Here is a 27,733-nt window from a genome sequence, read left to right on the forward strand (position 1 = left end):
AATATTCTCCCTCTTTGGATTTGGGTTAGGACCCTAGAATCCCTTAGGGGTCACATCCTTCATATGATGATACACAAAAGGGTATTCTCTTGTTTTTATTTAACATTAATGTTCATAACATTTAATGCCGTTGGCTGTCTCCCTTGTTTCTTTAACATCCTGTCCTTCTCTACCACCTCTTCCCAGTTTTTTCCTTCTTCTACTTCCTCTCTAAATGTTACCCTTTCAATGACGTTTTTATGATATACACAATTGCCTATACCCAGTAATCTAACTCTCTCTATATGCCAATCATTTCCAGCTATTTTTAATCTAGAACTTTCTACCACATCCCAAACATATATATACCTACTAATCTTCACTATTTCAATCATCTGTGGATCAAACAAACTTAAGGCTGACCATGCCCTAAACTTTGGTTTCTTTTCTTCTTCTTTTTTTTTTTTTTTAAGACGGAGTCTCAGTGATGCAATCCCTGCTCACTGCAAGCTCTGCTCTGCCTTCCGGGTTCAAGTGATTCCAGCCTCCCGAGTAGCTGGTACTACAGGCGCCCACTACCACGCCCAGCTAATTTTTGTGTTTTTAGTAGAGACGGGGTTTCACCTGTTGGCCAGGATGATCTTGATCGCTTGATCTTTTGATCTCATGATCCACCCGCCTTGGCCTCCCAAAGTGCTGGGATTACAGGCATGAGCTACCATGCCTGGCCCTTCCATTTTTATTCCTGTGAGTATCTCCACAACCTATTCCTCTTGTTTTCTTTATCATAGTAAATGGTACCAGTAAACATTCAGTTCCTTGAAGTGAGAATATGGGCATAATCTTGCTTTTCAGTCACCTTCTCACACTGGTCAGTCATTGTACCTAGCTTATTTTAGCCTTTTAGCATGGATCTCTTGTTTCTATCAGATTCTTCTGTGGACGACTGACAGTGTTTCAACTGTAAGAAACGTAAATTTCACTTACTGGATGGCTTGCTTGGGATGCCTGACTTCTTCCTCCATACCCACATCACCTAAGTGCACATAATAGCTCAAATGTCTCCTTTGGTTTACATGCCTCTGCTAAACGTCCCACCCTGCCATAGCACTTACTACATATACTATACTACAGCTGTGGATTACTTGTGGCTTTTCCCTACTGGACTTCAAGTTTCCTGAGGGCAGGGACCAAGTGTTATGACAGTGTGTCCTGCAAACGTCATAAGGCCTAGTAGATAATACTCTTTTTTTTAAGAGACAGGGTCTCATGTTGCCCAGGCTGTAGTGCAGTGGCGCAATCATAGCTCACTGCAGCCTCGAACTCCTGGGCTCAAATTATCCTGTATCCTCAGCCTCTGTAGTAGCTGGGGCTACAGGTGCTCGCCACCACGCCTGGCTAATTTTTAAATTTTTTTGTAGAGACTGGGTCTCACTATGTTGCCCAGGCTAGTCTTGAACTCCTGGCTTCAAGCCATCCTCTTGCCTTGGCCTCTTAAAGTGCTACGATTACAGGTATGAGCCATTGTGCCCAGCCTATAATACATATTCCTAAACATTAGTTGGATGGGTACATGAATAAATGAGCTTATAATCTAATAAATAAAAAATGTATTCTATTTCTTATAATTAAAATTATATAGACTATATAATATTTAGAAAATACAGAAAAGCAAAAAGAAGAAAATTGAAATCTCATTTTTTTTTACAGAGAACTAACTACAATTCATTTTATCTGTATAGCCTTTTAACCTTTCTTTCAATGCATGGATTATCTAATAACACTATATAGATCATACATATATAGTATATGTAAATTGCTTTTCCTTAAAAGTGTGTATTTTTCTGCCATTAAATATTCTATTCACATGCATTTAGTGAGCATGCATTACTTTTATAATGAGAAACAATCATAAAAAATAAAATTGATTCTCCTATTAAACTTGTTTTACAATGGAAAGATGTCCAAGTCCTAAGGACCTTCATGAAAACAGCAAAATGCTCTTAACAGCACCTTTTCTTGGAAATAAGGGATGAATTAAAGGAATTGCAAACTGACCTAGTTTTCTAGCATGAAATCTTTAACCATAGTTAATGTGGAATTTTCTGATCAAAAGTCACCTTGCTTCTACTGGGATCATGGCTAACCTGTAATCTTTAATGACTCCTGGCACCAGGAAGACCATAATCTTGAACATTTTTTAGTACTGTACTTGCTGGAACAACTGCGGTCCTACTTAGCCATGTATATTTCAGAATACAAACCCTGTGATTTGTAAGTACTGCTTACCAATATGTTATACTGTAATTTTATGATGATTCTTTAAGTTGAAAGTCACTAGTAAAGAAAAAACGCAAACAAGATCTCCAAAACAATCCCTAAAATAATTATCTGTCTTCCTATTTAATATGAATTTTGGAAAACCCCTAAATAAATATGTAATTATTGATTATTTTATGTTTTAAAGTGACACTCCTTACCCTTCCTTCCTGGTTATTTTACCTTTTTTTCATCAACTGAAAATTCTAGAAATTCATTACCCTCCAAAAACACCCTCTTAGGCAACCACCCCCCAGTAACTTCAGTAACCAGCTTTGGCAAATACCTTGAGTTAATCATTCACTCTACAGTCAGACCTAAGCTCATGAAAAAATAACCTTCTTTCTAAGTGAGCTCTTCACAGTGCTTTCTGGTGGTGGAGCAAGCTTTGAGACAAGTAGCTTTGGAGAATAGCTGGGGGTCCATTTCCACTGCAGACTTATTAATCCCTGCCAATGGGTGCTGCACACAGTGTTTGGGAGTAAGTATGCAGAAACAGTAATGACTGCAAACCTAAATGCCTGCGGAGGCTGTGGAATGTGGGTGAAGGAAGCTTGAGGCCAGGGTTAATTATAGAACTCCTTCTCTACCAGTCGCTGCTGTGGACCTCTGTAGCAAGGTGGGAATGGGAACACGGGCCTGGGGTGCTGCTACATCTTCTCATCTTTTTCAAAAAGGAAGCCGAAATACTGATTTAATGTGTTAAATTTCCCCAATTGTTAAGTATTGTCCACTGTTTAATTTTAAAGATAGTGAGCAGAGCAAAGAAAACATACTTACTTCTGAATCCACGCTGTGGGCTGCCAGTCTGAGTCCTATGGCATTGATATTAATATAAACTTTTAAGTTTTTATTCATTTTCAAGTAATCCTTTTTATAACCACAACTCTTGTTTTGAGCTTTCTCAAAAGAGGATTCCTATTATTTTTGGTGAACCAAGGAGTATTTTTCTTTCCAGCTTTACTGAGATAGAGTTGACAACTTAAAATTATATATTTTTGAGATGTTCAACCTGATGATTTCATGTATGTGTACATTGTGAAATATACATCACAATGGAGCTAATTAAACATCCTCATTACCACACAATTATTTACGGTTTTCTTCTTTTTTGGTATGTGTGGTAAGAACACTCACTAGCAAAAAAGGACCTGTCTACAATGCATTGTTAATTATAGTCACGTGGTTGTACGTTAGATCCAAAGAAGAGTAGTTAGTTGGTTTATAAATAAATAAAGTTTTTTTTTTTATATAGACACACTAAGACCCTTTAAAAATGGACGTTATACCTGGGTATTACTAACCATTGATTTAATTTGGAGTTTTAGAATACTGAAACTGGAAGAGGCCCTACAGTGCAAGGAAGATTACCTTTTTCACATGAGAATTTCCAGCCAGGCCGTTAGGACTGAATTTTAAAAGGCAACTGTTTTCTAGCAGCAACTTCTGTGATGAAAACTGCTTTGTCCTACTGGGCTTCTGTAGCTGTTTTCAGAAAGGAACCCCAGAAGTTTTAGACAGACATGCATTTGAATAATTTATGATGGACAATACAAGTGACCAATGAAACTGCATGCACATGCATTTCAGTACTTTCTAGGGTACATTCTTTTTTCCTTTCTTTACATGTCCTCTTTCAGTATTTCCCATTCTCTGTGCCATAATATACTCTGAAGAATGTTTTTAATGTAATAGCTATTAAATTGTTTAATGGTTCCTGCTTATCAATTTTAAGTCAAGTGAGTTTAGGGATTATATTTTGCTATGTGTACCCCCAGTTTCTTTTCCTACCCATCACGCAGCTTTTGATAGGGCAGTAATGCCTTAACTGCTCTGGATTATTTTGATCACGTTTGTTGGTTTACAACAATATAAATGGCAATGAAATGAGAGAGTTCCCTTGACCCTGCTGTGGGACTTGTGACAGGGATATCTCCTTTACTCAACTGCTGCACTCAAACCCCTTGCAGGACAGGGAGCACGCAGGTGAGTGGGTACAGGAGCTGGGGCGGGTGCCTTTGGGCACCAGTGGGAATGAAACCTGTACTAGCCCATAGTAGCATCTAGGGGTTGCCCACGACCACTGGAGTCCCAGAGGGCGTAGGTTACAAACAGTGCTCTTTTAGCATTTGCCGTCCGTGGATGACTAAGTGTTAAACCAGCTTAGTGGAGAGTCAGGGCAATAGCTCTTTTCACCCTGCCCTCTCGGTACCTGGGGTCTTGTCCAGCGTCTAGGAAGAATCAGGTCTCATGGACTTGAAGGATGGTGAATGTGGAGATTTTATTGAGCAGTAGAAGTGGCTTTCAGTGGGATGGGGAGCTGGAAAGGAAATGGAGTGGGAAGATAATTTTCCCCTGGAGTTTGGCCAGACCTGGCTGAACTCCGACCATCCCTGGCCAAACTTCTCTCTGACTGTATTCTCCGGTGTCCAGCTGCCTCTTTTCCTCTCAGCATTCAGGCGCTTCTTCTCATCTTTCCTCTGCTGAGCCACTCGGCTCCTCTGCCAGTGGAGCTTGGGGTTTTTGTGGGCGCAGGGTAGGGGGTGTGGCAGGCCAAAAAGCAACATTTGGGGGGAAAAACAGGGATGTGAAGTTCTCATTTAGGGACACAGGTCCAGGCTTGAGGGTGGAACCCTTGCAGAGACCCCACCCTTTTTTACCTAGTATTTCTCTGCCTCCTGTCTATATTGGCAAGATTTTAGATCCTCATGTAGAAGAGACTTTCTAAAAGATCTGTCCAAAAGTAGAATGAACTTCCTTACATATTTAATAATCCAAACGCTGATAGGGTGAGCTAAGTTTTCTTATCTTCATTTTAGAAGCTCAGAGGTTAAGGAACTTTCCCAAAACCTCCAGCTAGTAACAGGTGGAACCAACTTGGGAATTCAAGTCTTTGACTTAGAAATATATGCTTTTTAAACTTTAACTCACAGCCATGTTGTTTTTTTTTTTAAGTGGGGATGGAAGGGAAGCAACAGTAAATTAAATCCCACCATAACTAGTAGTGAATCTTGTTCAATAAACTAGATTGTAATTTTACCTAAAGTGCATACACCTAAGGCGTGAATGGTAGGTAGAAATATGGTTTGTTTAAAACATCTTGAATTTTTCATCAGGTTTTCAATCCTTAAGCCCTGGAGCTTTGTCAGTGACAGGCTTTTATGAACTAGCAAAACCAGGACAGTGGAAGTGACCCTAAAAGAAATAGTAAAGCATATTGTTTAAGACCATGAACTGACCGTGTGTTCATCCCAGGTCCACCCCTAAAATGCTATGTGACTTTGCGTGACTTAATCTGTGTAAGCATCTGTTTCTTGATGCATTTAGATAGGAATGATCATAATAGTGCCTACTTCATGGGATTATAATGAGAATAAATGGGCATGCCCATGTATCAAATGAAAATTAGTTGCTGCTGCTGCTGCTGCTATTACCTCTTCCTCAATCTGTTGTGCTTTGTTGCCTGAGTTAGGTGCTGCCTTCCAAGAAACTACCATTTACCTTCTTTGAATTTCTTCTTTAGAGATGCCAACAACTGTATTTGCTAAACAGGGATTTGTAATTTGAATATGGTGTCTCCTTTGGGATAAATCCCTGAAAGAGCCTTGTATTGAAGATAAAGACCTTTGAGGTGTATGAAGAAATCTGATTAAGGCCAAATTTGTAATTAAAACAGAAAACCTAAACAAAGGTCGGGGGGTAGATGGGTTGATTTTGTGCCTGGCAGAGCATGTATGGCAGGTTTCTTCCCATGCCCTCTGCCACACCTGGGGTCTGGCCTTGACCATCTCCTGCCTGGATCACCATTGTAGCCATAGCAACAAAGCCTTTATTTCTAGTTGATCCTGTCTCTTCCTGGCCTTCCCTACTTGGCTCCACAGCAGTCCTTCTCAAGCACAGATCTGTCTGTGCTTCTTCCTGCTAAAGCTATGAACAAGCATGGCCTCCCTGTGCCTGTGGTTGCCTATGGCAGCTTCAGCTATTCACACACATCCCCCTCCCTCACAAATATCTCTAGATCTGCCTACCATCTATACTACTGTTTACTTAATGGTTGTCTTTAAAGGATTTAAATAGTAATTTTTTTTACTTAGTCTTTTCCCAAGTAGCAATATCTGTGAAATCAGAAAAATAATATGCTAGTTGTACTTATTTTTACTACCTTTTTTTCTTTTTTTTTTCTTTTTTTTTTTTTTTTTTTGAGGCAGAATCTTGCTCTGTCGCCCAGGCTGGAGTGCAGTGGTGCAATCTTGGCTCACTGCAACCTCCGCCTCCTGGGTTCAAGCGATTCTTCTGCCTCAGCCTCCCAAGTAGCTGGGATTACAAGTGTGTGCCATCACACCCAGCTAATTTTTTTGTATTTTTAGTAGATACGGGGTTTCACCATTTTGGACAGGCTGGTCTCAAACTCTCGACCTCATGATCTGCCGTCCTCAGCCTCCCAAAGTGCTGGGATTACAGGCATGAGCCACTACCCTTTAAGTACATATATAAGTATTAAAATATATACTTCTGCATACCCTCTGAAGTCCCTGGGACTGCCCCACTACACTGCAGAAAACAGTGGCCACAGGCTGAGGTCCAAGTGTTTTATCTTATGCTTGGGACTTTCTGTGACCTAGTGACCCACCTGCTCTGTCTTCTTTCTTCTCATCTCCTACCTTTACATTAAGCAAATGGTAAGTCTTACTGTTTTATTCCTCCTCTCAGGAATTCCTTCCCTGCCTCTTGAGTTTCTGTTCAGCACCAACATCCCAGCTCCGATGCCCCTCAGCTGTTGTGTTGGCACTGTGCTAACTTTTTTTTGTTTACTCTCCACCACCTGAGCACCCTGAGGCAGGGCCTGGGTATCCTGCATCTCTGTCCTCTTTACAGAACCCTTTGTCAGAAATCACCAGTGACCTGATAGCATTGTCCTCCTTTGGCTCTGCCGTGTCCAGTTTGACCTCACTGCAGCATCCCCCTGCTCTTCCAATGCCATGTCTTTGCATGGGTTCCCTCCAGTAGAATGCTGTTTCTCCTTCCTCTTGCAATGGATTCTTCTGCCTTCCTCAACACCCAGTTTAACCATGGCCCCTGGGAAGCCTTCCCCAACCCCAGCCTTAGATACTTCACTGGGCTTACCTTTGCCATGATTCTTAATTTAAAAAGAAAGCAATAGTGTGAGCACAGAGCCAGAATGGACACTGGCTGCATTTTGGAGACTTGTACAAAACAAAGCTCCCAGGCAGCCCCAAGGAGGTCAAATTTATCCCAAAACCTATGAGGAGACATTGGGAAAACATTACAGGCAGTTTGGTGAAATGCTCAGGTTTGCATTTTATGAGCTCGATTTTACCTGTCTGCTGTTTCTTGTTGGCCTTTTGCCAGGACAGCTCTGCTTTCTCCTTAAATATTAGTGGTTTCTTGGGACCCAGTACTTGACCCAGTTCTCTGTTCACGGATGTTCTACACACCCACTGCTTCGGCAGCAGGTGGCAGCCAGGATGAGTAATTATTGGTAATTCTGTTCACTCGTCCATCAGCCCTGCATAGTCTCCTGAGGTAGTGGAAGCCCAGAGAAGCTCAGTAGTTCATCCAGACCACAGCGTGAGTCACAGAGAGCTTCCAAAAAGCCACTAACAGACCTGCCAAGGTTAAAACGGGTGATGACTGAGATACTGCTGATGTTTACAGTGGGTGATCTTTGAGAAGATCAGCTTCACTAGAGTGGTGAGAGAAGGAATAAGGTTTGTTTTTTGTTTGTTTGTTTTGGTTTTTTTTGAGACAGAGTTTCACTCTTGTCGCCCAGACCGGAGTGCAGTGGTGCCATCTCAGCTCATTGCAACCTATGCCTCCCGGGTTCAAGCGATTCTCCTGCCTCAGCCTCCCAAGTAGTTGGTATTACAGGCCCCTGCCACCACACCCAGCTAATTTTTGTATTTTTAGAAGAGACGGGATTTCACCATGTTGGCCAGGCTGGTCTAGAACTCCTGACCTCAAATGATCCACCTGCCTCAGCCTCCCAAAGTGCTGGGATTACAGGCATGAGCCACTGCACCTGGTTAGGAATAACATTTTATTTTTTATTTTTTATTTTTTATTTTTTTTGAGACGGAGTCTCGCTCTGGAGTGCAGTGGCCAGATCTCAGCTCACTGCAAGCTCCGCCTCCCAGGTTTACGCCATTCTCCTGCCTCAGCCTCCTGAGTAGCTGGGACTACAGGTGCCCGCCACCACGCCCGGCTAGTTTTTTTTTTTTTTTTTTTTGGTGTGTGTGTGTATTTTTAGTAGAGACGGGGTTTCACCATGTTAGCCAGGATGGTCTCGATCTCCCGACCTCGTGATCCACCCGTCTTGGCCTCCCAAAGTGCCGGGATTACAGGTTTGAGCCACCGCGCCCGGCCTGGAATAACATTTTAAAACTCTGCCACCTTCCAGAAAATACCGGAGCCAGGTTTGATTTAACAAAGGGCACATACAGAAAGGTGAATAAAATCAGAATAGAAGAGTTCAGGAATGAAAAGGAATTGGGAAATCTGCCAGCCCAGATGTCAACAATATATTCTAAAGGGAAAGTGAGGTGTGGGAGGGACTTTGGGAATAAATAAAACCCGAACACTTTTTACAAATTATTTATTTTTATTATTTTTATTTTTTGGAGACAGAGTCTCGCTCTGTCGCCCAGGCTGGAGTGCAGTGACATGATCTCGACTGACTACAACCTCCACCTCCCGGGTTCAAGAAATTCTTGTGCCTCAGCCACCCGAGTAGCTGGGATTTTGCAGGTGTGCACCACTACACCTGGCTAATTTGTGTATTTTTAGTAGAGATGGGGTTTCACCATATTGGCCAGGGTGGTCTCCAACTCCTGGCCTCAAGCAGTCTTCCCACCTCGACTTCCCAAAGTCCTGGGATTACAAGCGTGGAATTTATGGATCCAGATAAAGGAATCAGGGGGATGGAAAGGTTGCAAGGTGGGGTGGTGGAAATAATTGAGGAAATTCACCAGGGAGTGGAACCCTTAAAAGTACAGAGAGGAGGTTAAAACAGGTCAAAGAGCAGTTACTCCTTTTGAAGAAAAAGAGTGCTAAGAGGGATGGCAGAGGGAACACATTTTAATAACAGTGCAATAGAGAATCTTCCATTCTGAGAGGAGGCAGGTAGGAGAGTGGGGTGAACTTGAGAAAACAGAGGCTAAATAGGTACTGTGTGAAGTAGGAAAGAAAAAAAGCTACAGCCAACTACAGAGCTGCACCAGGAGAGGGTTTTTCCTAGCCAAGGTTAGCTGCCTTTGTAGCGGACCCATTAAGCCCAAATAAGCAAACGAGCTACATTCATCATCCCAAGAGAAGAATGGGAAAGATAATTGTGTTTGTTTCTGTGGGAAGGTGTTTGGAAGGGTAGGTGCAGAAGGATCACTGCTGTAGGCCTGACTCTAGGGGGCACTGGTGAGGGTGAGCCTGAAAGAGAGATCCTAAAGTATATGAACCCAGGAGACACCCAAGGCTGGGGAGAGGAGGAAGAGGGATCAGGGCGGGAGCATAGCTGGTATAGCCAGGAGAAAGACATGGGTGAGATGGAAGGCAGAGGGGTCAGAAGGGGAATTTCAGAACTTAAGATCTGTTTCCAGAGGGCAGAGTTGAGTTCTGGGAAATGACCCACTGGGAAAACCCAGTGAATGAAAAGAACATTCCAATAATTAGGTTAAATAAACAAGGCAACTCTAACCTAGAAGGAAAAAAAATGAAATCATATCCTCTCCCCCAACTAAATCTTAAAAATAACATAAACAAAAGATAGAGAATTGAGCGGAAGGAGAGCTGGGAAGAGGGACATTGAGTCCTTCCACCTGGTCTCCAGAGGACTTAGAACTTAAGTAAGCAAATTGATTCTACATGAATCGTAATATCCTCTTGTGGGACAGGCCATGTCCCTTCTTCATTCCCCCTCGTCTTCCCTCAGAGGCATAGCATGAGGGCTGTGTCTACGTGACAGAATGAGGGGATATTATGCGGGAGGCTACTGTTGAGGGAAATAGGAGTCTGCCAGTGCCCTGAACATCTCAGAGGAAAGAAGAGCAAGCATTTCCTGGCAGAGTGCCCCATTGCAGATGTACCTTTGAGGTTTCCCATCTCACCTCCCCTGAGGCTGCCCAAGGTTGGGGCGACTCTGTTGACTGCAGAGACGGAGCGTACCACCTGAGCGATGGGGGAAAGCATTCAGGGTGGCTTCCCCTTCACGCTCCCCAAACACAGAGCACAGCACTGACGGGCTGGCCCCGGTGGTGCTGTGAGTCCCTCATCAGCGGAAGGTGCAGGAGCAGGAATAACAGGGACTGGGCTGCATGTGCCCTAAGGACCACTCGGGACATCGCACTAATACTCCTTTAGATTTATTAACGAAACCTAAAGCCAAGGAAGTAATTGGCTCATACTGTGACACGAGATCTCTATGGACAGATACAAAAATGTTCCTGCCTCCTTGGACTTAGCATTTATTTTAAAAAAGCAGGGATTGGGGAACAGCTTAGAATTACTGGAACGTTTCCAGGGGTGGGGTGTTCGGGCACATTATTCAGTCTTCCCAACTCTCAGTTTCCTTAACTTTAAATTTGGCACAGTAATACATACCTTGTAGAGTTACTGTACAATGTAAGGTCCTTGAGGCAGGAAGTCACAGCTTTTCTTTTTAGGTAAATGGTATATTTTACCAGCATTGCTTAAAACATAAGGTTGCTTTTCTGCTTAATGTTAAGTGTTTACAACTCTAAGCCTCTATTGTGTGATATATTGAGAGTGCTTTTCCCTCTTCTCTAGAAATCTTCCTCCAGTGGTAAGTCCCAAGAAGCCCAGTGCTTACTCAGTTTAAAGGGTTGGCCATGGCTGCTGCAAAATAGTCCACTCTGGGAACAAACAAACCCAGAGCCTAGATTTACTACTCACAGAAAACCCAGCAGTTCCAAAAGAGTAGGCTTGGGATACGCCCTTTTATCTGGTCACCCCAGATTCCTGTCCTAGGCTGAGATATTTCTTCTAGAGCAAATGGCACCAGAAGGGAAGAATGCATGCTTTATGCCAAAATTGACACTCCAGTACACTCCATCGCACATCTTCTTGTTAAACCTAAAAAACTCACACATGTGCACATGCAGCCATTTCCTTCCATAACATGCCCACAGTGGCAGGGGGCTTGATCTAAGTTTCAGAATCAGTAGTACACCATGCCTCAATTTTTCTGCTCCTAAAATGGTTATAGTAAGACCCAACCACTTCTCCAACCCCTTTGGAGAGTTTCCTTTCAGGAACAATGGATTGGAGAAGGGATGTTGTCTTTTTCTGTGAACTGAACTACGCTAGGACCACCCTAATTCATCAGAGAAACCCTAATAATATTGAACTTCAAAAGAGATGGTATTAGGCATTTGATTCCTCCTCAGAAAATCCTGCAGACTTCATATAAATCTTCCTTCTCTCTGGCCTCCTACCCCATCCACCTTCCCAATGGGTTGTAGGAATGATGAGTGGTCTTCACCAAACAGGGTATACTCAATCATACCTCTCTCCAGAATAGTAAGTCCTACTTATATCTGCATAATTAAACAGGACAATACAATCATGTCCCTGAGCAACTTGATGTTTTTGCCACCACAAAGGGAAATGACTGGCAATTGGTAAGATAGTTTCTCTCCCTAAAATCTTAATTGACCTGTGCTTTTCACACTTCACATTTTCTTGCAATGTCTAAGAAGAAATGAAAGCTTAACTCTAAATCTGTGATTGCAGTCTTGCAATCACATTCCCTTGCAGTCCCTTGCACAAGAATATTTCATTGCATGAACTCAGCATTCTCAGAACGTTTCCTTTTTCACTCAGTGTTTATGCTTTACAAAGATTTCCCCAAAGGAGAGTAAAATGTTACAGGAAAAGTGAGCAGTGCCTAATGGAAAGTGGGTACAAAAAGTGATAAAAATGTGTCTTATGTTGTAACTAGAAAATTACCTGGGGAATGGTTCAGAAACCACTGTGGAATGAGAGGAGGACTTTTTAGTGTGACAGAAAGAATGCTGATTGCCACTTCAGGAGATCTAGTCCTGGCTGTGATCCTGATGTTTTCATTCAGAGCCCTCATTCTCTGATACCTAAGTAAAGTTAGTTGAATTAAATGCCATCCAGTGTCCAGCTCTAACATTCCAGAAAGTAAGCTTCATGAAGGCAGGGTCATTGGCACACAATGGGTGCACAGGAAGTGTTGTCAAAGGAAGCAATGCCCTCTAGACAAAGACCAGCAGGAACAAAGCTGTAATTGAGTAAGTCAGGTTAACTTGTTGCAGTGAGGGAGAACACACACCATATAGGGAACTATGGGTTACCTCAGTAAGAGGATATTAGAAAGGAGTGGCTCATGCCTGTAATCCCAGCACTTTGAGAGGCCAAGGTGGGCAGATCACGAGGTCAGGAGATGGAGACCATCCTGGCTAACATGGTAAAACCCCATCTCTACTAAAAATTCAAAACTTAGCCGGGAGTGATGGCACACGCCTGTAATCGCAGCTACTCAGGAGGCTAAGTCAGGAGAATTGCTTGAACCCAGGAGGCAGAGGTTGCAGCGAGCCGAGATCGCGCCACTGCAGTCTAGCCTGAGTGACAGAGTGAGACCCTGTTTCAGAAAAAAAGGAGTTCTGGGATTTAGGTTTGTGTTAGATGATTTAGGGGAGGACTCAAGGAAGCAGGGCCGTGCTCTAAATGGGATGCTGTCAGGAAGTAGGGGTAATTTTAAGATTGAGTATTTTATTAAATCCTATCTAGAAGGAAGGACGACTGGAGAAACTAATGCTGTAATTGGGAAGGAAGCACAGTCATTCTCATTATCCAAATTAGGGGGCCGTTTGGTCATTTTTGTGGCTGGACAGTGTTTGTATTCTTGTGTTCAGCTCTGATTACAGAGTTCTTGTTTTTGTTGTGATTCATCGTGGTCATAGAATGGCCTTATTTAGTGTTGATGTTCTGGAAAATTATGTTAAATAGGAAAACATTGGGCATAGCTGTGAATGCTAAGCCAGCTCTTAGTAACGCTGAGGCCTGGCTGATAGTACCAGGCTAGTTCTCAGGTATTAGGGACTGCATGCCTTTTTCTCTCAAGTCAGCTAGCCAGCAACCTATTAGGAACTAACTTAAGCCCATACATTTTATCCAGTGTGGCTGTGCGCATAATATATATTTCCTTTTCCAAAAGTTATAGTGAAGCAGAGTTGGTTCTCAACTCTACTTCAAAACATATTTAAGATGGACTAAATTTTTAAGTATTGAAAAAACTAAGAGATTTATAATTGTATCTTTATCAAACCTCTCTGGAGTGATTATTTATTTCATGTTTTCTAAGTTAACTTTTAATAGGGAAGTTCATTCTGCACAACGAAAATAGTTCAGCAGTTCAAGAGAGAGAGATAGCTGGTGGGAGGGCAAAAATAATATAATTCCTATACAGAGGAATGTGAGGTTACATGTGAAAATGACAAGTGAGTTGTTCCTTTTACAGTGCAGTTGTACTCTGAGAATGTCCTGTGGCTTTACCTGTACACATGTGAAATAAGTCACATGCAAGTTTAATTCATCACAGCATTGTTCGTTATGGTACACTCTTGAAAACAACCCAGAGAATGGTTATGTAAACTATGATAAATCCAGTTAGTAAAGTACTGTGTAGCTGTAAAATAAAGAATGAGGGAGCTGTCTATATACTGGTGTGGGAGCTATCTAGGATATATTAAGTGAAAAAGCAAGATAAAGAGTAATGTTGGGGTGATCAGACCCAACACCAGGTCGTGGGGTGACAAAGTCCGGTGGAGTCAAAGGGTTGAGAAAAAGACAGTGAAAGAGAAAAAGGTGGGACACCAGGGGACCATCGCTATTGTATAGAGGCTGCGAAGGCCCTGAGCTCTGGGAGCCCACGGTGTTTATTGGTAATCCAACAAAAAAACAGATGTGGAGAATGTGGAGGTCAAAAGAGCACATTGCATTAAGCACATGATTTACAGCTGTGATGGTTTAGCATGTATGTGGAACATGTTCTACCTGAGATAATGGGAATAGGAGTCTAGGAGGGCTAGAAGCAAGGAGCTAGCAAGTCTAGACACATTCCAAAGGACATTATGCAAGCCCTGCCTCAGTTTCCCTCCCAACACTCAGCTTTTTCCCAACATGCCCCCTTCTCTTTTTTGTAAAAAAGAAGGCATCATTATTACTATCATTATTATTAGCATAAGAGGTGACATCTTTTAATTGAGCAAGGCAATTACAGGCTGTGCAGCCCTTAATTGCCGGTCGGTGATCCAGCTTCATTTTTCTTAGCCCTTATTCAAACTGGAGTCGCTCTGGTTTGAATGCTTCCCACATAGCTCCCCTTTCCCTTTTACAAGAGGACCCTTAATCCTAGGGGTTGCCAAAGGATGAAGGTCCGTCTTCTGTAACTTCTTCACGCTGAATAGGGGCAATGATACTCCTGCCTAACTATTAGGGTCTCGTGTATTCAGGGTAGAGAGGAGCTGAGTCAGAAAGCATTGGTCCATTAAGCATCGTGACTCTGGTTGGTCTTTGTTCCATCTTCGCATTCAGATTCAACTGGCTCATGACTCATACTAGAGGAAGCCGGTCCAGGGTTGGGATCCATGGGTCCCTCTAGTCTCCCGTTCCATGGTCATACACATCTTGAGGGCATCCACATGGTTCGTTCATCTCCTGCAAAAACACAAACATACCCTCACCCCCACGTTAGTAAGTCTACTGAAACAGAAACAAAAACTTTCTGTGGTTGTAGCCGGGAGGCATGCCGTCGCTGAAGCATTTAACTCAGTTTCTGCCTCTTTGGTTAATTACTGCGAGGTAAAACTTTCCACTGATAATGAGAAACAGGCCTTCTCTGATTAACAGAAGGCACAGGGAAAGCAAATCGAGGCTTTTCAAACCTTCAATTCGCACTGTACAGGTGGGTCCACTAGATGCTGTGGCTCATGATAGATCTTCAGATGTTTGGTGGGCACCCATACAGTCACCTGATTGTCATCTGGAGAGACACAAGCAACTCCTCTTCCCCATAAAATTATCTTTAGGCAGGGATCAGAAGAAGTAGATTCAGAGGTAAGGAGAATTTTGGGGGCCTAATGGCTTCCTGTTGTTTGATAGGTGCTCCCTCGGAAGTTAGGAATTCCCTTTCTCTCCATAGTGCTGCGTGGGCATGGAGGACTAGGTAAGCATCCTTAGAGTCGGTATATATATTTACCCTGTTTACCTTCTCCTAATTGGAGTCAAAGGATTGAGAAAAAGAGGAAAAGGTGGGACACCAGGGGGCCGTCAATATTGTACAGAGGCTGCGAAGGCCCCAAGCTCTGGGAGCCCACGATATTTATTGGTAATCCAACAAAGAAACAGGTGGTGAGAATGTGGCAGTCAAAAAAGCCTGCTGCATTAAGCACATGATTTATAGCTGTGATGGCTTAGTGTTTATATGGAACATGTTCTGCTACTTGAGGTAATGGGAATAGGAGCCTCAGAGGGCTAGAAGCAAGGAGCCAGCAAGTCTAGACACATTCCAAAGGACATTATGCAAGCCCTGCCTCAGTTTCCCTCTCAACACTCAGCTTTTTCCCAACAAATAATAAGACAAAAAATACATATATATTCATATTTATATCTACATAAATAATACTACAAATATAAGAAGTGAATAAAATGGTCACCTACGGGGCTTGGGGTAGACAGGGATGTAAGAAGGAAACTTATATGCCTTTTAAAATATAATTTTGATGTTTGAATCATATAAATGTACTACCTATTCCAAATATTAAAATAATTTAAAGAAAGATATATATATACAATATAAAATGTATTTCTCCTACCCCATTCTATTCCCTAGAAGTAACCATTTTGATCTGTTTCTTTTATAACCTTTCAGAGTAGTTTATTGTATAACATTCGTCAAGGTTCTCCAGAGAAACAGAACTAAAATGTATGTATTATACATAGAGATCTATTTTAAAGAATTGGCTCATGCGATTGTTAAGGGCTGGCAGGTCTGAAATGTTCAGGGTAGGCTGTCCAGGCTGGAGACCGGGGAAAGAGTAGGTGGTGCAGTATCAAGTCTAAAGAAAGTCTGAAGGTAGAATCCTTCTTTAAGAGACCTCCGTCATTTCGTCATTTTCTCTTAAAGCCTTCGCCTGATTGGATGAGGCCCCACATTATGGAGGGTAATCTGCTGTACTCCGAGTCTACTCATATAAATGTTAATCACATCTTAAAATACCTTAATAGCAACATCAAGGCTGCTGTTTGACCAAAAGCTACATACCATGGATGGCCACACCGAGTTGAAACATAACCATCATACCCATGTACAATCATAGTATCTATCAATATCTATATTTACTTTTGTAATCGAAATGGTAACGTGTCATATACACTGATACACACCTTGTTTTAGGTGACAACAGTCCATGTTTTGAAGAACTCTATAAAGAAATACACCTTTAAAGTATAAGAAAATTGGTAAGTCTGTACTGTGGGGGAAAAGACATGATTAATATAAAAAGGGAAACAACAGCTCGGAAACACATTTGATAGCTGTGAATGTTCACCTTACATAAAGACTCCCACCAACTGAAAACAAAGAAAAACATTGATACCGCATATCACAGAAAGCCAGTTCACGAAAGAAAAGCTACAGTCAGGAAGAAAATGTTGAAAAATGTTCAAGCGCTTAACACTCAAAGGAATGCAGATGGACTCTGGTAAAACTTTATATAAACTAAAAGGATAAGCAAGATTGTTATGAAACTTAAGACACAAACTGCAATGCTGATGTCACAGCAAACTAGTCAGCCTTTCAAGAGCCGTTTGGCAGGATGAATCACAAGTGATAAAATCATGCCCCTTAGCCCAGTAATCCCTTTTCTGGGAACTAATCTTGAGGAAATAATTCGAACCATAGTGAAAGGCATACATTGTATGGATATTTACTGTAACATCATTCATACAATTAAAGAAATACAAACAAACTAAATATCCTGACAGCATAGGAATACAGGCTAATTATGGTTTATTAACTTCATGAAATGTAGCTGTTAAACATGACTACAAGGACTAGCAATGTGGTAAAAGTATATTATATAATGTTAAATACAACAATTATGGCTTGGCTCTGACTGCCATGAAAAGAAAGCTGTATAAATGATGTACACATGCGGACAAGAACAGATAGGAATGCAGAAACCTTAAAAATGGTTTGATCTGTTGGGATATCAGAATTGTCAGTGGTATTTCTGTTTTTATTTTAGTCCTATTATTATTACAATTTTATGTAATTATGAATTTTAAAAATCGTAAGTTAACATTATCCCAAACAGTAGCCTCAAATTCAAATTATAATTTAGTGATTAGAAGATACTTTAAGAATCATTTGATTATATTCATCGCCCTTTCTCCTGTTGTGATGGTTATGGTATGAACCTTGGAGGATATTTCTGGAGCTGCAGTTTTCACAGCTCTCATTCTCTTCCTAGGAACTGGGCATATTTCTATTGATTAAGCCTGGAGAGATTCTTTGGAACCTTCATTCAGTAAATATGTATAAGAGAGCAGAGAAGTTGGAAGCAAAGAACATTCCCGTATCAATAAAATTAGATTTCTTTCTAATATGAAAGTAGTAGCCAGTATTATTGCTGACACTTTCTAGTTGTCAAAGACTTTTATTACAATTACAACGCAATAGTACTTTGATCTACATAAAGACCCCTTGCAGTATTGTTTATCTTTGTTCCTAGCTAAAGATTCAGATGTACATTTTTTTACTCAATGAATACAAGTATCCAATAAATGAAGACTCAATGAGGAAAAAATATTTGGTATAAATATTTCATTGTGTTTTTCAGTTTTACGTTCCTTGTCTTGATCTTCCCGTCAAATTGAAAGACAGTTTTAACAGTTTCGCAGTGCCTGTGGACTTTTACTTTATTTATTGGCTCTTAATTTTGAGTATGGAAGGCTGCTCATAGAGATAACCTTGATAGTGGGAAATTTTCCAATTAGTAAAATCGATTTGCCAAGCAGGGAAAAGATGGTTTATGTAATGCAGTCCGCACTAGCACCTGCCAAGAAAGTAGACTTGGTGTTAACATCTGTCACAACGTGTTTTTCAGGGTGGATCATTTGTACACATTCTTTGTTCAGTGGTCTCCTGATGTGTATGGGAAAGATGCCAAAGAGCAAGGCTTTGTGGTGGTGGAGAAGGAAGAACTGAACATGATCGACAACTTCTTCAGTGAGCCAACAACCAAGAGCTGGGAGGTGAGCACTTGGGCAGGGTTAGACCATCATAGTTCCTAAGGTACAGTAAGCAGTCTTGCATTCAGATTCCAAGTAACAGGCTAGTAAGAAACTGGAGTCCCCATGCACCTATGAAATCACAGAGGAAAATAACTTTATTCCTCCTTTTGAAAAAAACACCACCACCAGCACCACCACCATGGACACAGGCACACAGTTCATTCTGACCACACTAGACGGATCCACTTATATTCTCACTCATGTCTCCATGCCTTAGTTCAGAGCTCAGCACTTTTTTTTTTTTTTTGTAAAGGGCAAGATAATAAATATATATGGCTTCGTAGGCCATAGAATTCCTGTTGCAAGTACTCATAGCTGCCATTATAGAACAGAAGCAACCACAGTATGTAAATGAATGAGCATGACTGTGTTTCATTTCACATAGTTATTACGTGTCACAAAATATTGCTATTAATTTTTATTGAATCACTTTAAAAATATAAAATCTTTCTTAGCTCAAGTACCGTACAAAAACAGGTGGTGGACTGGCTTTGGCTGACAAGCTGATATAGTTTGCCTCCGCGTCCCCATGCAAGTCACATCGTAATTGTAATCCCCACATGTCAAGGGAGGCACCTTGTGGGAGGTGATTGGATCGTAGGGGTGGTTTCTCCATGCTGTTCTCATGCTAGTGAGGGAGTTCTCACAAGATCTGATGGTTTTCAAAGTGGTAGTTTCCCCTGCGCTTACTCACTCTCCTGCCGCCTTGTGAAGAAGGTGCTTACCTCTCCTTTGCCTTCTGCTATGATTATAAGTTTCCGAAGGCCTCTCCAGCCATGCGGAACTGTGAGCCAATTAAACCTCTTTTCTTCATAAATTACCCGGTTTCAGGTAGCATCTTTATAGCAGTATGAAAATGGACTAATACACAAGCTGTAGTTTGCCAGACCCCAGTTCCCTTCATCCAGTCAAGCAAGCATGTATCAAGTACTTCTTTAGGGGAGGGCCCTGGAAATACGATGATGGATAACATAAGCTCTCAGTACTTAACAAGCTTGCGGAACTGGGAAGTTGGGAGATGAGACTAGGAAAAATAGGTCGACCCCTCCTTCCTGTTCTGCTGCTCTCTTGAACCCCACTTAGTGTTTCTTCTTTCCGAGCTTAGACAGATGGTAAATGAATTTAGACACATCCTTACCAGGACTTCTGAGTTCCTCCACCCCCTCCCATCCATTGCACCCATCTAACCTGCCTGCAATCCTGGATGAACCCATCCTCACACTTTTCTGCTCCTAGGCAGCCAGGCATTGCTGGGGAGAACCTGTCCACCAAGGAGAATGGTGCCATTACAAATACATGGTTCCAAATTCATCTGTGTCCATGTATAAGTGACCCTGCGATACTACTGTAAACTCTACTCAACCTATAGTTGCTTTTTTGATGTACGATAGATGATATTTTTAATAGTCAATTTTTTTCTAGCACTATTTAATGATTTCTGATGTTTCCTTCATCATGTTGAAAGATCTTACATATGGTCTGTAGGCCTGTCTAACTTGTCATTTAAATATACAAGCAAGCTTGGATACTCTGTGCTTAAAACCTTCAGTGGCCTCCTTATTGACTCTGCTGATTCTTACCCACCTGTTAGAATAACTACCTGGGAATTTAAAAAACCTAAATCCTAGATCCTTATTACTAGAGACATGAATTCAGTAGGTCTGGAGGGAGGAATGTTAGAATCTGTATTTTTCAAAGCTCCCAGATGATTTTGAGGAACCATCATGTTTTGGAAACACTGACCTGTAGGGTAAGTTCTAAGCTCCTTCATGGCATCAAGGCTCTTCATTTTCTCTGCTCTTGCTCCCTTTTCTGTCTCATCTACCTTCCTCATCACTGCCTTCCTTGCTGTCTCTTCTTCAGCCAATGTGAACCCAGAATTCATCTCTGCATTCCTGCTGTACCCTGTCCCTGGAACATCTTCTCACACCCTATGCTTGCTCTCAAACTGAAGCACCACCTCCTCTGTGAATAAGCTATCTCAGAACCCCCCAGGTCACCCCAACCTCCTTTGAGCCTCTGCTGTAGATTTTGGCATCTGTCTCCTATGAACCAAAAGGGATGCCTGAGACAGATCTCAATCAATTTAGAGGTTTATTTTGCTAAGGTTGAGGATGCATCTGGTTGGGGAGGGAAAAAGAGACACAAGCCACAGTAGGATCTGTGGCCTGCACTTTTTCCAAAGAGGGTTTTGAGGGCTTCAGTATTTAAAGGGGGAAAACTGAGCTGAAGAGGAAGAAGAAAAGAAAAAAAGGAGAGTAGAAAAAATGAGACAAACGATTACTTTCTTGTGAGGATTTGAATAGTGTGCACTGAATCCACATGTTGCATGTGCAAAGGAGAGGGTAGAGGAGCCCTCAATTATGTATGCCTTGTGCGCAGTAAATCTGCACTTTACATAAGATACAGTAAACAGAGTCGTGGAAGAAGTCCAGTATGCATTGGTCTGGGGATGAGCAGTAGGACAATTTCTAGTCTGCTCTTGTTTCCGACTTGTGAAAATAAGCTGTTAATTTACATTGTCCAGGTGAGGGAGACCACCTGGGGAGACAGCTGTTTAGAAACAAAAGGAAAGATGGTTTTTGTTTGTGTGGCTCAGTTTCCAAGCTTAACTTCCCCTCTTCTTGTAGTGAGTTCATGATCCCAAGATTTTATTTGCCTTTTACAATCACATGGAATGGCATCGATTTATTTAGAATTGTCTCTCTCTTGTCTCCTCACCTGCTGGAGACTGTGAGCAGCTTTATGTCCCTGTGTCTGGCAAAGCACCTGGCACCCACCATCATATAGGAAATACTCAATAAATGTCCGCTGTCCTGGAGTCCCAGGGGCCCAGAGGAGAGTGTTGTCTTGCTGGCATTCTGCCCCAGGTTGTGCTCAGGCTGTTGCATTGAGAGTCAGTTCTGCTGGCCTGGGACTGGTCTCTAAGTATCTGCCAGAGTCGTCTTTATAACTGACCCCCAGTATGAGCAATACAATACACCCTGATCCCCACAGCTGTGCCCAAGACTGAAAGGCCACTCTGAATCTGCAAGAGTCACAGAAAGATCACTGCAAATTGATCCAGTGCTGATCTATATTTCCTTCTAACCTACTGACATCTGATCTGAAGTGTAGAGGAGGACTCATCATGCTTATTAGTCAGTAAAACTAATTCCAAAATGTAAAAACATAAGTATTACTCTGCCAACTGTTTTATAAAACTACATGTAAGATGACATCATCACAGCCTCATGTAAACCAGATGTTCTCCCATTCTTTTAAGTCCCTCCCACCGAGAAACATGACATAGTATTGAAGTGAAACGCCGTTTGTTGTTTGTTCTAACTGTAATGAAGCCCACCTCCATTGAAGGCTCCTTTTCATCCTTCCTTTGAGATTCAAGCTGATACCAGGGATCACGCATACCATTTTAAATGGAGTTTTAGCCTTAAAGAAGGTGCTGGGGGGAAGAAAAAAAAAGGAAAAAAAACTCTGAAAAGGCAGGGCTAGGAAAGCTATGTTCACTGGAGGGACTGTTAGGACGAAAAGTATAAGAAGGAAAAGAAAAAATAAATGAGAACATAACAATGGGGTTTTATCATAGTGTTGGGAAACCACCGTTTCAAAGGTGAAAGTGTCCTTTTACAGTCTCACAGCGATGCCTGGCAGGAAGTGTGTTTGCTCTAAATCCTAATTTGGGTGTGTTCCTGTAGAAATGTTGAACCTTCTCCTGAGGGAAACAGAAACTTAATCGTGCAGGAAACTAGATACTGAGAAAACAGTTGTAGCTCAGCGTGGCTACAAGTAACTGGTGTAGAAGCAGAGTGAAGAGAAAGCTTGTTCCTCATTAGAGAGAGAGCCACGCTTCTCACTGCTCACAATGAGAGGCCAAAGATTATCCTTGGACATCCAGATTTTCTATTGTGCCAGATCTGACGAAGAGCCTTTTGTGAAGGTATGTTGGAGTGTGTCCCGAGGACTAATAAGGTGCTCGTGAATGCTCAGTGATCTGCCTCCGAGTTTGCTTTGAAAGTCGTTCTAATTAGAAAGGATTGTGCTGTCATTTCTATCAGCAGGTATTTTATTCGTTGTGGAGAGGGTTATGGTGTGGCTGCCTCTTCTTGTTAGAGCCAGAAATCCATATTTGATTTTTTTTCATTCCACAGCCTCATTTTATACTTGTGATAAATACAAAGTTTGCCAAAAACGGAGTGTTTTATTTCATTCATTTACATGCTTGGTTTGTGATTCTTGATAGTGTTTTCACTACGGAAACACTCCCCCAGAAGATGGTAAAATTAGTAAGCTTAATTTTCTTACTTGTAAATCTGGCTCAGACGCCAGCGGGTACTTTGTATCTGTCATTGTGCATATTGGAAATAGAGTAATACACTACTGCCTGACAACCTGCACTGGATTTAACTTAAATGTTTTTCTCTATAATACAAAATAATTAATACTAGTAAATTTTGGTGAATTAGTTGTCTAATATAATCCTTCACTTGATCTTACACAAGAGGCCAAGAAGCCTAATATACATCCTTCAATTTAAAAATAATCCAGTGATTTATCCATAATTTAAGAAGGGCCAAAAATGGATTTTAGGGTAAAATGAACTTTGATAATTCATAAGCATAGCTATAGTTAAATAATAAATGTTTTGTACAATATGATGTTTCTGGGTTTAGAAGGGGAGAATATTTTTGTCATCTCTGAACAGTACATAAATAATTGTAACCTGGTTGTAATTTAGACTAAAGCTTCACACTTCTTTGTACTCGTGCTCCCAGTAGCTGTTATCATTCATTATTTCTAACAGAAGTGGTTTCTATGTGTACAGCCTAAAGAGAAAACATCAGGAACCTGATTAAAAACTATCCTTATCATTGCAAACTCCCTATGTATAGAAGTCTTACTGAACGATCTCTGATCAGTCCTTCAACAATTCAGATGTTAAATCTCAAGGCTAAAGGAGAATCATTTAGGGCATTTCAAAGGTAGAAAGCCATACTTCTGGTGTTAAATACTATTCTCAGTGACTGAGCAATCAGCAGCTATAGTAAAACTGGAAAACTCGTGACTTTATTTATTTTATTTTTATATAGAGATGGGGGTCCTGTCGTGTTGCCCAGGCTGGTCTCAAACTCCTGGGCTCAAGCCATCTTCCTCCTGCCTTGGCCTCCTAAAGTGCTGGGCATACAGGCATGAGCCACCAAGTCTAGCCTTGTGACTTGTGACTTTAATTTATACATATTAACTGCCTCGACCGTACTGTCTTAAATTGTGCATTTGTTCTGAAACTGAAACATTAGCCATTTCCCCAGAGTCCTGTTCAGCTGATTTCCTGTTGCTGAAGTGCCAAGTTTTCAGGCAGCGGTGTCCCTGGAGTGATTTTTTTTATTAGCAGTTAGAAGAAAAGCCAGTAAGTTATTTCTCTCGGCTTGTTTTCTCATTTCAGATCATCACTGTTGAGGAGGCAAAGCGCAGGAAGAGCACGTGCAGCTACTATGAAGATGAGGATGAGGAGGTGCTGCCTGTCCTACGGCCCCACAGTGCGCTCCTGGAGAATATGCACATCGAGCAGGTGGGCTCGCCCTGGCCACCAAGGGTCGAGCTTCCTAGGCTTTTAGAAATATTTCCCTTTGCCAGGCGCAGTGACTCATGCCTGTAATCCTCGCACTTTGGGAGGCCGAGGCCGACGGATCACTTGAGGTCAGGAGTTGGAGACCAGCCTGGCCAACATGGCAAAACCCCATCTCTACTAAAAATACAAAAATTAGCTGGGTGTGATGGCGCACACCTCTAATCCCAGCTACTTAGGAGGCTGAGTGAGACAGGAGAATCATTTGAGCCCGGAAGGTGGAGGTTGCAGTGAGCCGAGATCGCACCACTGCATTCCAGCCTGCGCAACAGAGTGAGACTCTGTCTCAAAAAAAAAAAAAAAAAAATCCCATCCCTGAATGCATTTGCCCTTCTCACTTGGGCTGAAGGATGAGGCTTGTGAGGAAGGAGGAACGCCAGCAGCCCACTAAGGCCAGTGCCCCCTGCTCTGCCTCTGAAAAGTTGCATTCCCTGCTGCCTTCTTGGTAGTACAAGGAGTTGGTCAGACACTAATATCCTTCTCTCAAACCTGAAGGAAAAACCATTTCTAATCTTAAAAAAATAAAAATTGTCAGTGTCCTACCATAGACCTAATACACTTTTTAAAGGATCCAAATTTGTCCTCATAATTATTGCAGAGTTCCAATAGCTTTGATGTATCGGGCTCAATAAAAGTAAAATAGCAAATACACTCTGTTTGCTTTATGAAAAATACCTACCTGTGGATAATTTTTCCTTTTTCTATAATTTTCTTTGTGTACTTTATAGTTTCTGAATGTTTACTTGAAATGTATGAAATACTATAATGCACTTATGTTTGAACTGTAGTAAGGAACCTCTGACACTTCCCTCACCAGTCAGCTTAGAGACATGAATTTTAGAGACCTTAAAGAATCCTTAAGTTCAGCTCCCAAGTTTACCGAGGAACCACGAAAGACCCAAGAAAGCCAAGAAGCTTGACCCAGTAATTATAGAGGTGGGGGATTCACACTGACCCTGGAACTGATTTTAAGCACTCTGAAGACTCAGCACTTCATGGCCTCCTTTGGTAATATTCTTGAAGAGATATACATTATTGGTTATTTATGGCCAAGTTTAAATATTGATGCAGGTGAAAGATATAGGTGCAATAAGAACAGATGACACCTGACTTCTAACACTAAACGTCCCTGTTTTTTTGACCTCACTTCTGTACAAAGCTGCAGTTGTCAGTAGCAGTTCTGAGCCTCTGAGTGTTTAGAAAGAAAACTTGGGAAAATATGAACTGTTTCGTAAAAGCCAGGTTGAAGTGGAAAGGAACGGCGTGTGTCTAGTTTATACCTCTTTATCCCACTTATTCTGCATCTTCAAATATATAGTAGGATAGGGACTCCATAGTCATGTCCCTGAATGGGAAAACACCTCCTGGGCAGTATCCTTGCCAAGGTAAACACTGTCCAACAATCATTTTCTTGATTTAGAATAGCAAATATTTGCCAGAGTAAGGAGGGGCACTATGTAAGTATATGATACTGAATTTGAACAACAGGCATTTGTTTTGTGCCACATGTTCATGAGCAAGTTGTGTGTGAACCTTCTGTTTACATGTCTTCCTTTGGCTTTGTAGCTGGCCCGACGCCTTCCTGCAAGGGTGCAAGGGTATCCATGGAGACTGGCCTATAGCACGTTAGAGCACGGGACCAGCTTGAAGACGCTCTACCGGAAATCGGCATCACTAGACAGTCCTGTCCTATTGGTCATCAAAGATATGGATAATCAGGTGAGGCCTGTCCCTCTCGTAAAGAATATTTTTTAATGATAATTATTCAAAATTCCCAACAGTAGAGAGACTAGTACCATATACTTCCATCACCCACATTCCACAGTTAACAGGATTTTGCCTTCTCTGTCTTTTTTTATCCTTGCTTTTTCTCTGCTGAAATATTTTGAAGTAAATCCCAGTCATTATGGCCTTCCACCCTTACATATTTCAGAATCATCTCCAAAATGAAATGGATCATACTTCCAAATACAGTCACATTCTAAGGAGCTTTATGATATCCTACAGCCTAAAATCTGGAAAGTTGGGGTAGAGTGAGATCTGGATTTGGAAATAGTTGCAGAAATAAGTTCCAGTGCCATACCAGCTCCTTTCCCAGGTAGCCAAAGTAGTGCCCACAAACCTTGCCTGCATTTTGGATGTGATGGACAGCCAGTCAAGGCCATAGTGTGTTGTGCCTGAGGGGCCCAATTGTTAAGAAACCACAGAAAATGCACTGTACCATTCTTGATTGTACTTTTGCCTGTGTTACAGTTGGTCTTTCTTGGAGGAACTAGTGAAAACTAGTTATTACCCCTGTGTCCCTGCACTGTTACCTCTTCCCGCAAGTCAGCTCAGAATGTGCGTGGAATCTGTCCAGGTTTTTTTCAGTCACTTCCCAGTCTCTTCCATCACGAAAGGAAGGCATCATTCACATCTGCTCATTGCTCATTTCAGTTTGACTTAAGATTTTAAGATGTGGCATTGACCACATTTTCTGGCATTGAAGCAGATTTTACTCAACATTTATTCATTCATTCATTTATTCATCCATTCAGCAAATATCTAGTTAGTGCCTGCTAGGTGCTACGCACTATTAAGCATTGGGGAGCTTACTGTGAAGCACAACATTTTTATACTGAGACATATCCACGTTGTAATGAGCCATATACATGGGATCATTTTATGGGAAATAGAACTTTGCTGTCATGATTTGTCTTGGGAAAAATTAGGGAACAGATGGGGGTAACCAAAGACACTATCTTTCTTAACAGTGATCTTTGTGACTTTATTGTAATATTATTGTAGCTTAAGAGTTGTGGGAATTAATTTAGCTATCATTGTTACTATTGTTATTTCCTGATTGCTGACATTTTGCTTAATAATGATCCAAGCTGAAAGGTGGGTAGAGTCAAGATAAACAAATTAAAATAAAGATAACATTTGGTTTAAAAGGGACTTAGGAATTTAGTGAAATGTTTGAGAATTGGACGTTATGTTTTGGATGAAGTATGGCTATGTTATCTTAGAGCACACATACAGACTCTCACCTAAGTATAGATTATTTGTCCTGTTTATTTACCAAATTATCACACTTGTTGAGGAATGCGATGGTTCACACAGAACAGGTATTGATGAAGCACAGTTTTACCAAGCTTCCTGTGAGGTTTGTAAAGGAGGCCTACAACTGAAGGTTACAGTCTTGTCACTGGGTGGAGTCTTGCTGAGTCATGTACCCTGGAGGCACTTGTGTGATTTGAGGACAACCAGACACTAACTTTACTTTCTGCACCCTATCTACCCTGAAGGGGAAACTGTGGCTTTGCTGTGTTTGAGAACATGATAGAACAACACCTGCAAATGTGTCTGAAAATGAATTATATGAAATTCTAACATAAAAGTGAAAGAACCTTAGCTTGTAGAAATAACAAAAACAACAATCACTTAAAGTCTCTAGAAATTATTCTAAGCAAATGAGGG

General features: G+C 41.5%; 1 protein-coding gene across 9 annotated transcripts in view; it reads left to right on the forward strand.

The window, feature by feature from the left end:
- NCOA7 (nuclear receptor coactivator 7) overlaps positions 1-27,733 on the forward strand; it is a 159,132-nt gene that overhangs the window by 124,977 nt on the left and 6,422 nt on the right. For 8 of the 9 annotated variants that reach the window (XM_033234471.1, XM_033234473.1, XM_033234470.1 and 5 more), the window contains 3 exons: positions 18,465-18,612; positions 24,092-24,217; positions 25,841-25,993. In XM_033234471.1, the coding sequence (XP_033090362.1) occupies positions 18,465-18,612; positions 24,092-24,217; positions 25,841-25,993 (427 nt within the window). Of the gene's footprint in view, positions 1-18,464; positions 18,613-21,874; positions 22,589-24,091; positions 24,218-25,840; positions 25,994-27,733 lie in introns of those variants that run through there. The other variant, XM_033234477.1, reaches the window with a different exon arrangement.

Source organism: Trachypithecus francoisi, unplaced genomic scaffold (genome assembly GCF_009764315.1).
Source record: "Trachypithecus francoisi isolate TF-2019V2 unplaced genomic scaffold, Tfra_2.0 Lachesis_group15, whole genome shotgun sequence".
Classification (NCBI taxonomy): domain Eukaryota; kingdom Metazoa; phylum Chordata; class Mammalia; order Primates; family Cercopithecidae; genus Trachypithecus; species Trachypithecus francoisi.